General features: G+C 36.9%; 1 protein-coding gene across 1 annotated transcript in view; it reads right to left on the bottom strand.

The window, feature by feature from the left end:
* Positions 1 to 13037, bottom strand: part of HEATR1 (HEAT repeat containing 1) — a 50270-nt gene extending 37233 nt beyond the window's left edge. Inside the window, exons 1-12 of the mRNA XM_080823604.1 lie at positions 12946 to 13037; positions 12487 to 12660; positions 11721 to 11937; positions 9407 to 9548; positions 8029 to 8130; positions 7473 to 7613; positions 6501 to 6712; positions 6215 to 6348; positions 4710 to 4812; positions 3465 to 3575; positions 2936 to 3053; positions 1769 to 1873 (exon numbers count right to left, since the gene is read on the bottom strand). Of these exons, the coding sequence (XP_080679730.1) occupies positions 1769 to 1873; positions 2936 to 3053; positions 3465 to 3575; positions 4710 to 4812; positions 6215 to 6348; positions 6501 to 6712; positions 7473 to 7613; positions 8029 to 8130; positions 9407 to 9548; positions 11721 to 11937; positions 12487 to 12628 (1527 nt within the window). The 5' untranslated portion in view covers positions 12629 to 12660; positions 12946 to 13037. The remainder of the gene's footprint in view (positions 1 to 1768; positions 1874 to 2935; positions 3054 to 3464; positions 3576 to 4709; positions 4813 to 6214; positions 6349 to 6500; positions 6713 to 7472; positions 7614 to 8028; positions 8131 to 9406; positions 9549 to 11720; positions 11938 to 12486; positions 12661 to 12945) is intronic.

Here is a 13037-nt window from a genome sequence, read left to right as displayed (position 1 = left end):
TCCTATTTTTCTTAACAAAAAAAAATAAAGCATATAATCATTCAAAGTAACAGAAAAGTAAGACTACAAGCCAACCTAAATATATCCCTACCTGTAGGTGGCATTTTTTATAATGTTTTAAAAAAGTAACAGGGCTCTCTGTTGGGAGATAAAACCCAAATCCCTAGAACTCACAAAACTGAAGTTCAAATCTCATGTACCAAATGTTACCAAAATTTTCTCTCGAGCTAACAAGTAGCCAAATATCCCAATCTGAAATTCTAGAATAGGATCTATGTTCTGTCACTGATGGAGAAGGGAAAGTGAAATCAAAGCATACAGAGAAAGACAGTAACTATAATGATAATACTTGAACCTAAAAGGCAGATGTATACAGTGCCTTTTACTGAAAATCTAACCAGATCCAGAAAAGGACAGGGGAGGTAGGGATTAAGAGTAAAAGAAGGCTGAGAACAGCTTCAGGAGTATTAGGAGCTTCCAGGAATCCCTTTTTCATTCTAGACACTGGAATCTTCCCATCAAAACAAAGACCAGAATTCAGTAGTTTAATTAAAAAAAAAAAAAAGAAAATCAATAGCACATACTTATCAGCCGTTTGTGAAACATAACCTTATGCCAGATCAGAAATGAATCAAAATCAATAGATTATAAAACTGAATACTACATCAACCATTTTTAAAGAAACAGTCTCACAGATCCTAATACTTTTATTATTTACAGATCATTTTAAAATTAAATAACTCAAAAATATAAAACAAAAAATTTGAAGTCCAATATTTAAAAACCCTATAAAACCAATAAAACTCAAATTGAAATGTATTTATTAGGGTAATTATGATTAGCTAAAATTAAATTCTACTTGTGACATGAATCTGGATCTACCAACCATGACACAAGTTTGAGTTCCGCATGTTTGTATTACTACATGCCATGGGGAAACAACTCTAGGACCACTTTTTTTATTCCAGAAATTTTCCAAATATGCTAATAGTAGTACATATACAAGAGGATTTCAGATATCACAGCGATGAACACTCCCATTTCAATTATAGTAACTACACTAAAATATCTATACCAATTAGCTCTTCAAACCCATGATTTGATGGCTATGTAAAAATGAGTCCATTTAAAAGTGGGAGAAAAATTTTAAGAACATAGTATCAACAGTAAGCAAACAAAGCAAAAATCGTGACGGTATTGTTTGAATGGCTGACGTCTGAAAAATACTGCTTCATTTGAATCATTACAAAGTCTTCTAAAATACCATTTTGGTATAAAGACATTACTTACAAAGTAAGTCAGCCTTTGTACTTACTTCTCTCAGTCACCAAAATGTGAAACACAAATACAACTGCAGGTACTGAGATCATGAACGGTGTCCCAAAAGCTCTCATTCCCATGTCCCCAAATACACTCATGTTGAACTTGAGACTACCAAAGTCAAATTTCAAAACTAAAACATTCTCAGATAATTTGTGAGCCTCTGTAAATAATCTAGAAATTCTAGTCTGAAATACACTAAGCTAAATAATAATCTGCAACGTGGAAACATGTGAAGACATTTGTTATTAGAGCATATGCAAGTTAAAAGTGCTGCCTGCTGGCATGTATGGTCCTAAATCTTTGTCCTGTACACTCTTCTCTACTTTATTCATCTTATGTCTGTAATTACACAATATTATAGTTGGTAACTTCAATTTCTTATTCTAGAATGACACTGTTCACCATAAGGATAAAAATATCACAAATGAAGCTATTTGATACAAACCTCTGATGTTTTCATATTTTTCAGATGATTAGTGGCCAGAAGTCTCACAGGAGCAAGTGGATGATTCAGACTGAGCATCAAGGAGGTATCGGAATCTGCTAGAAACTATAGGATTCATCACAATCACCAAATTATTTCACCATTAAATATGAACAGCATCTGATCAAGAATAAAAACTAGAGAAAACCATCCCAAAATGCCCAACATATTTGATAACAACCATCTAACTTCAGACACCATGAAATAAAGTAAAATCTTTGTCTCTAGAACAGGGTATGAGTTACAATAGATGAACAAAATGTATATTGTTAATGTGATTTTGAGTACCCTCATGTCTATGGGTAGGTTTATTTAGTGAAGCAATTCTATGAAGTAACTTTGCATTCTTTATGTAGATCTGACTCCAGACTGAGAAGTACCTAAAATAAATCATTGTAGTAGCACCTAAATGAAAATAGAAATTTAAAAAATTGGTCACTGAAGACAGAAAGCAATTCATCTAAATGATACAACAGTGACAGATTTATGACAACTTACTTCACTTATGTAATCAGACTAAGAAGGAAATCTATCATTCTAAGATTTGGAAATGAAATGACATTAAAGATGAAAGTCTAATTATTGGAAGAGAAAAAAAAACAATCAAGTTTTTCTTCATATTTATTTTCAAGGCTAACTGTAAGAACTGCCTAACTTTTAGTAGAAAGATTTAGGGTGACTCAACCGGAGATTTCTAAGTTCTAACATGCTCATGAAATTAAAATCTACCTCCCTTTTTCTAAATCAATGACTTAAATAGCCATATACAGCTAGTGGGTATTGCACTGGAAAGTACAGATATGGGACAAAAATAAGAACATGCTGGAAACTAAGTGAAGCCACCTTTCAGTGATTGCTGATGATCATTTGTAACATTTCCAAACAATACTCTTCCTGAAATACATATCCCTTCAGTTATTTAAATTACTGTGCCTTTTCCAATGATTCAACCCCCGCCTCACGCCTTACTTCAGGGAACTAGGTAAATTGTATTAAATCTCACCTGTCCATAAAATTTTCCAAAGAAAGGCATGAAGCAGCAAACTTCCTTCCAGAGCTCTTCAAAGAACCACACAAATATACCCATAATTGTAGTAATTTCTCTGGGAAAAAAAAAAAAAAACTTACCTGATACTTTCCTCCACTTGTGGAAAGAGAGATAAACTGATGAAAAAGTTCTTGTTTTTTTAGATCTGTAATTTCTTTTAGGCGTTCCTCTAGTACAACATCTAATGTTCTGGGATATCTAGGAAGAAAGTAATGAGTTAATTATTCTTGGTAAAGTTACTGACCACATGCACCTTACACATAAAAAAAAAATAAAACTTCAAAAATTACTGGTTACTTATAATTTTAATAAATGGTATACATAAAATGGTATACGTAAAATCCAGTGATGTTAATCAAGTTTGTAACTATGGCTCTTGCAACAAAGTCTCTCTGTAAAAAAAAATTATACTCTCTATAGTCTCCACATAGCCCCTATTCCCTATATGAAAGTCAAATTTCAAATATACCTAAATCCCTCACCTCTTCCTCAAGGGGGAAAAAAAGGACAGCCTCTTTAGAATTCATTCACTTTCTTTCAACGTGACCTGTGAATCTTTTTATAAATCAAGAGGCGCACATCAGAGAACAGCACAAACACACAACTTACTTGCTTTCTAGAAGTCTGATAAGTGGAAGAAACTGTTCATTAAGCAAAGATACTTTATCAGGATCGATTTCTTCCTGTGAACTATATGAAATATACTCTTCAAAAAGAAGGCTGCAAAACAAGTACCAGCAGACATGAGAGCTATTTACTGAGTACCCATTATGTTCTAGATGCTTTAGAGATATTATCTGCCACACTTCCACAAGGTGGAAGTCATTCTTACTTTAGACAAAAACCAGGGCTAAGAATTCTTGTAATTTGCCTGCGATCGAAGGAGGAGAAGCACCATGGCCAACACTTAGTGAGCCCTACTGTGTATTTTCAACCCGTCTGATCCGGGGGCCAAACTCTCCACAGTACTTCCCATGTATACTATCATGTAATTCATAAGACAACTGTGTGAGCAAGGGGCACGAATGACACACACCAGCAGACAAGCCAATGTTACACAACAGCAAAACCAGATCCAGGCAGTCTAACTTTCAGAACTTACTACTCTACTCTCCTGGAAATGAGAGAGGCAGGATTCAAGCCCATGTCTGAATGCAATGCCTACATTCTTTGCATTTATATCAAGTTGCCCTTTAAGTAGAAAAAGAAAATGGGAAACAACTATCTTTACAGAAAAATAAGAAATAATCCTCACTTCACACCAACCCTCAGTATTAAGTTTCTAATTGATATTTACTAAATGCCAACTGTGAGGTATTGCTTCAGGCATTTTGATCATTTATTTTTGTTTTATTTTTATTTTTTAAAAAGATTTTATTGATTTATTTGACAGAGAGAGATCACAAGTAGGCAGAGAGGCAGGCAGAGAGAGGAAGAGAGGGAGGGAAGCAGGCTCCCCGCCGAGCAGAGAGCCCGACACAGGACTCGATCCCAGGACCCCTGAGATCACAACCTGAGCCGAAGGCAGGGGCTCAACCCACTGAGCCACCCAGGCGCCCATTTTGATCATTTATTAATAGGAAACTCTAAACAGTCACTAGTTACATGTAGCTATAACCCAAATTTAGCTTAACTATTAACTTTCCATGATCACACATAAGCACTACAGAAAAATTACTTTTTCCTTCTAGTGTCACCATTATTGCACTAAAGTACTTTTAATTAGTGAAATGATACTAGCAAATCAAGAAGCACATCATAAAGACATACTGGAAAACAGCTAGGCAATTCTAAAAAGTATACAAAACCACAAAAATACAAATCAAAAGCATGTCAGAAATAATACCTTCTTACCTAGCCAACAAATGGTCTAAGTTGTTCTTCAGTGAAATATTTGTAAGTATAGCTTCTAAATGTCTCCTGTAGATTTGACCATCCATCCCTTCGGTTTCTTCTCCTTTAGTGTACAACATAAATTAAAATTGATTGGGAAAAGTTTTTTGCACTTACATTATTAAATTTATTTACAGCAGAAAACCCTCCTATAGGAATAACTTTAAACCATATTCATCTGAAACCAGCTTTTTACCTGTTTATAAAAGTGTATTTTACCTATTTAGCCATTTATATATTTTTACATTTTTGTATACATTACCCTCACTTATGCTTTACCTGAAATTCTCTTTATTTTTAACAAGTTTTTCATGCCTATCTTACTAAAACAGAAGTCCAAAAAACAGTCATTCCAGGTCATATTAGAAGGGGCTGAAGTTGGGACCCAAGCCTAGGTCTTAAAGCTCTGAAAATAAGCTCAATCATCATCTTGATACACCTTACTGAACCAAGAGCTGTCATCTAATATTCCAGACTGACCATAGATGTATTATGAATCAGATGCTGGCCTTCAAAGATTGGGACATTACTCATCACCACCAAAATAGGAAAATATACTTTTATACATGTTAGTCATGTTTCTGAAACACATATGTAAACCAAGATCTGGGTAAGCAAACTTAATTTTCAACAGACTGCCATAATTTAGAGATGTCTTTCTTAGTATGTCTTTCTTAGCCTAAGTGGTAATAGGACCAAGCATTTCTTCTTGTCTTTCTGTATTTATTGAAGGATAAAAAGCACACAATGGAAATAATCACTTTTTTTTTTTTTTTAAATTTAATTTTATTTATTTATTTGAGAGAGAGACAGAGTGAGAGAGCATGAGAGGGGAGGTCAGAGGGAGAAGCAGACTTCCCATAGAGCTGGGAGCCTGATGTGGGACTCGATCCCACGACTCTGGGATCATGACCTGAGCTGAAGGCAGTCGCCCAACCAACTGAGCCACCCAGGTGCCCCGGAAATAATCACTTTTAATTACTTTAAAGGCTTTTTTAAAATTTGGATTTTTATGTATGAGATTTTCTTGGTCTATGGTCAAAGACTCAAAGGAGAAAAACTTTTTTGGCAACTGAGTATTTATTATAAATGAGTCACTGAAGTTCATTAAATATCTAAATGAGAAAGGAAAGTTTTACTTGGCAACATACATTAATCATTTTAAAATAATTCCATAGTCGTCTTCACGTACAGATTGGTAAAAAACAAAACACAACACACATTAAAAAACAAAAACAGAATTCTGAGTATATCCTTCAATGAACAAGGAAGGCTCTCCCGTCAACCAACCTACTCCCCACCTCAAATGTTTTTCACATAAGAATAATTTACACAGAACAATAAATGACACAGAACAATTAGAACCTTTAAATATCTTAAAGATAATAACATGAATGTTATTCCTATTTTAAGAGAGTCAGATCTTAGACACTAAGTTTCTCAACACAAAATGTAAAACCACATACCTGAAACATGATTAACAATGGAGACAACCAGATGGGGAAGCATGTAACGCAGAAGAGGACTGATGTCATATATTTCAGAAATCCCATGAAGTATTGTAATGAGATCAGGAATATTGCACAAGTGAGGAAATGGCCTTTGAGAAATAAGTACATGTTAACTTCAGAAGTCAAATATACGGCAATTTAAAGAAAAACAACCCAGTATAAAATTTATCTTTGAAAGAATTATTCAAAATAACTTCTTTCTCCTTTAATTACTATCATTTTTCAATTCAATTGTACATACTTCTTTCCAAGGCTCTCTGGCTTCTGTCTCTGCATGAGCACTATCAAGCAACCTAATCCATCCTTGATCAAAGAGGGAATTTTGGTCAGTGTTTTGATGATCTGTGAGGCCAACGAATTAACGAAGGTATCTTCCATTGTCACTTTCACAGAAATCTGACATATTATCATATATGTGGCAGCTCTGTAATCTGGTAAAGATGATTTCAATCCCTAAATAATTTTTAAGATACAAGGAAAAATTATAAACTATAGCATTGAATTCTACTTAAAATGTCACTTTACCTTGACAAATTGAAAATGCCATAAATTAGAGATTAATACTACCTAACACAAACAGAGTCAACCACTCCTCAGAAATCAACCTCCTTTCCTGAGCACATAGAGATAAGTCTCCTGGATGAAGGGAGGGATCTCAGAAGGTATCCCAACTCAAACATCCACTATTTATGATAACAGGGGCCAGGCAACAGGCTCTTCTAAAGGCAAACACCCACCACTGTAAAGGAGACTTCAGAAACAAAACAGTGTCTGATTAAAGGTAATAATTTTGGGACACCGGTAGGAAGTGAAAGCAGTAAATCCATGAGGGATTTGGAAGGGTGATAGGCAACAAGGCACTTGAGAAGAAGAAACATTGAGAAGTATAAGTCAGTCATTGCAAAAAGAATAAAAGAGCCTATGCCTTGATGAGATTTTTAAATCCATTCCTTTTCCAGTGAATTAACATGACTGCTAAAAAACCAGATCTGGAAGACAGCGGCAGGGCCAAATAGCCAACATTAATTCTTAAGGAACCCTTATTAAGATCCCACTTTGGTTACTTTTTAAGACAAGTCAATTTTTTTTTAATCAAAAAATTAAATCTTACCAACGACCAATTTTAAAATATTTATGGTCAAGTGAAATTTTTAAAAGCCAGGAAATTCCTTCAAGTACAAAATAATCTACTTTACATATGAGCAAGACCAACCTTTTGGATGTATGGAAACAGCTTGGCAACTATATTATCCAATTTGTCCTCAGCAGTCACTAGAGCAGACACTATGGTAGAAGCATAAAAAGTTAAGAGCACCCTCAACTGAGCTGAACTCCCAGGATACTCAGCAAACACCTAGAACAAAAAAACACAAAGCACATATAAAAGTGGAAGCCCAATTAGATAAAAGTGTAAGAATATTTACAGCTCTCCTCAACTACTTCAGGCTGACATGTTTATTTTTACCACATACATTAAATACACAAATGCAACAGTTCAATTAAATATGACAAGAATGAACAATCCTGACATTTTTAGACCATTTCTTTATTTAAACAGTCACTATAAAGAGAATTTGGCAGGAAACAGAATAGTTTTTGTAGGAAAACACCTTTAGTGATGCAAGACTGATCAAACTGCTCATGCTCTTTCACTTAAAAGGAACTTCTTCAAAGTACAGTAATTAGGAAATGCCTTAGCAGGCTTTCCCCAATCCAAACAAGCAACCTTTTAATGGAACTATATAGTCATGAAACAAGATACTACTCACCTTCACAGATTTTGTCACCAGACTACAAATGAAATCCATGAATCCAAGATCTTTGTAGCAGTGGGTAATCAAAGTTCCCCTAGCTAAGGGCACTCCATGTTGCTGTTACAGACAGAAAGAACCAACTATTGTTAAGGACATCCATCAACGATTATTTTTTAAAGTACCTACCATAGTAACAACTTCCTACTGGTTCGGTTCATAAATACAAAATATACAGTCTCTCCATACAGCTTGTGGTAGATAGGAGATTAACATATAAAACTGTGCAAAGTTTAGAAATCCAGGTGAGCAGCAAAGGTGCAGACACTCAGCGAATACTGCCTACTTATGTTTTGCATTTTGATTATGTATTTACCTGTCTGTATTCTCCAGATTCTTTTTTTTTTTTAAAGATTTTCTTTATTTATTTGACAGACAGAAATCACAAGCAGACAGAGAGGCAGGCAGAGAGAGAGGTAGAAGCAGGCTCCCCGCTGAGCAGAGAGTCCAATGCAGGGCTCGATCCCAGGACTCTGGGATCACGACCTGAGCCAAAGGCAGAGGCTTTAACCTACTGAGCCACCCAGGCGCCCCTGTATTCTCCAGATTCTTAATACCTCCCCTAGTTAGATTCGTTTTTTTCAGCCAATGTGACAGGCTCTCTCCACTTTACAACAACACTAGTAACAGAAATAGACAACAAACACAGAAAACTTAAACTTATTAGCATCATGCATGGCATGTACTGCTTATTAGCATCATGCATGGCATGTACTGGGTGCTTAATAAATACTGAATAAATCAAAGAAAGGAGAATCTAAAATGAACTTTAATAGTGAGTGGGGTTTGCATACCTGAAACAACTGTGTCTAGAGAGCATCACTGTCTGTGTGTAGAGTAGGGGCAAAAATGGTCTTCATGTTATTAGCAGAGGAAGTAATGTGATAAGCTTTATCATGCTTGGCTTTCTCTTCTTCAACACCCTCTAGTTCAAGTGCTTTACATTCAAACTCTTAAACTGTATTTCTGATCACTGACCTCATATCATGCATAAGGTTAACTTTTTCCATGGTCCTACAGTTTGTTAGTCTACTTTTTTTTTTTTTTTTTTTTTTTTTTTAAAGATTTTATTTATTTATTTGACAGACAGAGATCACAAGTAGGCAGAGAGGCAGTCAGAGAGAGGGGGGAAGCAGGCTCCCTGCTGAGCAGAGAGCCTGATGCGGGACTCGATCCCAGGACCCTGGAATCATGACCTGAGCCGAAGGCAGAGGCTTTAACCCACTGAGCCACCCAGGCGCCCCTGTTAGTCTACTTTTGTCCCCATTTGTCCTCCTCCTAGCCTGAATTGCCACGCTCAATATTCAGTAAAACATGTGTCATTCAATAATCATACCTTAACTGGTGACAACCAAAACCATTTGTGTTTTGGATTATTAATTTTTAGGAGCTGTATAACCCGTACAAATATTCTTGTCTCATGGTATGGTAGAACACAAGCAATGAGGCTATCCTGATTATAAAGATGGATATGGAACCTGGGGGGAGAAAAGCAAACAATTCAAACTGACACAAAACTTACAAGCACATATTTCCTTACATGTCCAAATTGTTTATCAATGAATTAAAACTACTAAGAATAAATATCAGTGTAAACAAGCACATAGCTATAAGATAAAGGGCATTAAATGGTAACTCTCTATTTTGCAGGATTTGGTCAACTCTTACGCAGTAGTATTTTTAATATTCAATACCAAAATTTACATGCCATTCACTTTCAGCTTTTTTTTTAAACCTATTATTAAATTAATAAAACCATGTGATCACTGTGGTCAAACCAACAGAAAAGCAACTGGTCAACTAGGCAGCAAAGCTTGGCTCCTTTCCATGCTCTAAAGTTCACCTTCCACAGCTTCCTCAGCTTCCCTAATTATCAGAATTCTAAAACCAGAAGACTGATGAAAATCACATTACTTTCTTTGAATTAAAAAAAAACCTGTTAAATTACAACCATACATAATTTGTCCCTGAACTTCACAGAACTATGTACTGGCTCCTCTACCATAATAAGTGATTCATTAATTACATCAGATACATTAAATCCTTTCTAGCCTTGAAGACCTAGCTCAAATACCTCCTTTTTCAGAATGCTTTTCCTAATTCTCCCAGCGAAGTGATCCCTCATGTCTATCTAAACTCTATAAACTTACTAGCAAAGATGCTACCTTCTCCATGAAGCTTCTCTCTACCTCAGGTAGCACAACACGCCCCAATCTTTGCCTACACCTTTATTTTAAAACAATAACCAAGGGCGGCCTACTCATCTTGTATCGAACTTAATGTTTGCTTAGTAAATAAGTTACACAAATACAAGTATTCTTTACACTAATGATCTATTGGAGAGGGGAGATTAAATGCTAGAAGAAAGAGGAAAATATTACAGACTTACTGTTTTACATCTGATGACTCTAATGTTCTGATAATCAGAAGACCCAGGTAAAACTTATGTTTTCCCAATGACTCAACTGCTTTCAGAAGGGAAATCGCTTTATCCCCATGTCTCCAATTAATGACATGCAGGTCTTTCTACTTTTAAAACATATTACACGGGGCACCTGGGTGGCTCAGTTGTTAAGCGTCTGCCTTCGGCTCAGGTTGTGATCCCAGGTTTCTGGGATCAAGCCCTGACTCCCTGCTCAATGGGAAGCCTGCTTCCCCTACTTGTGTTCCCTCTCTTGCTGTCTCTCTGTCAAATAAATAGAATTAAATAAACAAATTAACAAATAAAACATATAACACATGGCAGAATAAACAAAACTGTCTAAGCTGTTATGTGATGGAAATAAAGTGGGAATATAAACTGAGTATACTTACCAAGACAATTTCCAGAGTGGATAAAAGATTAAACCCTAGAAACAATTTTGTGTCTCAGCTTACTAGTTACATGACATAGGTAACTTAACTATACCTCAACTCTGTATATTGTAAAATGGGGACAGCACAACTATCTTTCCATAGGAATGCTCTAAGCACTGAGTGCACGCAAAGTGCTTACCACAGCACCTTGTACAAAAATGTTCAATACACATTATCTATTATTATTTTTCTTAAGTTACAGTATTTTAGAGGATACTAGTTTCCTCTTCTCCAAGCATTGGTTTTGTTATTTCAGCAACAAAGTAGTTAAGAACACCTTTGCTCCAAATATACAGTAATAATTTGTAACGGCGAAGTAACATGAGCTCCTTACAACAAATGAAGTTGGCCTATTTTCTTTTCTTTCTTTTTTTTTTTTTTTAATTAGCGAGAAGGAGCACAAACAGGCGGAGCAGCAAGCAAAAGGAGAGGGAGAAGCAGGCTCCCCGTGGAGCAGGGAGCCTAATGTGGGGTTCAATCTCAGGATCCGGGGATCGTGACCCCAGCTGAAGGCAGACAATCAATGACTGAGCCATGCAGGTGCCCCTGAAGTTGGCCTACTAACTCAAGATCTCCAGGAGTTCTAGTTCTATCAAAAGAAGTGAGTTTAAAAAAAAAAAAAAAAAAAAAGTGAGTTTAACGGAGACATGCTTATCTTATCCAACAGACATGGTGTTAATCTCTTAATATATCTAATTTCTCAGCTTTAAAATGTTTAAGTGCTCTCAATACTTTTTTTTTTTAAAAGATCAAAGCTGTTACCTCATAATTATTTCTGTAATTTTATTTGTTACCTGTGAATCAACCACTCCAGACACTTCTGTGCTGGCTTCAGTAGGAAGTAAGGAGACAAGTGAATAAGAAATAATGAAATGTTTTCATCCAACTGTTTGTTCACTGCTTTGGTCTGAACGCTGCGCTCCAGTGTTTTTGCTAGCTGGCTGAACAACGGTGCCTCAAACTGCTCAAAGGAAGGGTCGATCCCCAGTAGCTCTTCCAGGCCAGTGCATCCTAGGAAAAGGCCAGCTGATTTAACAATTATCTGCAAGCAAACTCATCTTACCTCCCTTTACAATTTCACTTACCCCCAAAATCTCTGTATTCTTTTAGCAGGTATAATTGTAATATAGTCCCAAACATAGATTTCTAATTTTCAACATAAAAAATAAATCCTATCTCCCTCACTAAAAACAGGAAAGTTCTGCAGGGCAGAAGCCACTCCTTTAAAAACAAGCAAACACCTCTCAGTAACTAGGCCAGTCCTCCTAGGGATTAGGAGGATTCCTCCTGGAACCCCGTCACTGCCTCCAGACTTTTTTCAGCGGTTCTTCACTTTACCCATTAGTCAACCTCCTTGTTTCTTCAACCTGTGAAATTCAGGAAGCCGCTACCTACATACATTTCAAGCATCTAGCACATAGTTATTTGTTATTCTCTACCCCTGAACAGAAACTGTTCTTAGAAACTGCTAAGAAAGAGGAAGAGTCAGAAGAAAAAACGATACACCAACATCTACAAAACAAATGCTTCAGAGCTTTTCTTAGTTAACGGGTAACTCACCGATCGCGAAGGCGGTGTCCCTGTCGACGGTGGCCGCTTCCTTGGGGTCAAACAACAAAGAAGCAACTTCATCTCTCGATAACAGACTGCGGTCACTCTGAGGGAGGGCGAGGCGCTGGAGTTGCTGGGCCAGGGACGTCATCTCTCACGCCGGCGGATTCCTAGAAACACAGGCTAGGAAACAAAGCCACCGTGAGAAGTCTCCAGGAAAAACTACAGAGTGGGTTAACTACAAGCCCCTAATGCCTCACATACAAGTAACTTTCCTCGCACTCAGCGCTGTCCCGGACACACACCGCCTGCCCCGTTGGCTCTCAGACTCCAAGGTGTAGACACCACAGTTAAAGCTCTTGGGGCCGCGCTACCGCTTTTTCAGCCCTGATTCCGCGACACTCGAAAACCCGCGGTCACCTCCCCCTCCGCTGGTATATCGTCTACTCCCCTACAGCTCCTGCTCACCAGCAATCACTGCGGGAGGCGCGTACAGAGTAACCGGTCTTCACAGCAGTCCGCACATGGTACCCAAGCGGCCGGCTCTCGCCCGGAAATCC

The sequence above is a fragment of the Martes martes genome, assembly GCF_963455335.1.
Source record: "Martes martes genome assembly, chromosome: 14".
NCBI classification, from domain to species: Eukaryota; Metazoa; Chordata; class Mammalia; order Carnivora; family Mustelidae; genus Martes; species Martes martes.
The sequence above is the reverse complement of the archived record's forward strand: the minus strand, read 5'-3'. Positions and strand labels throughout refer to the sequence as shown.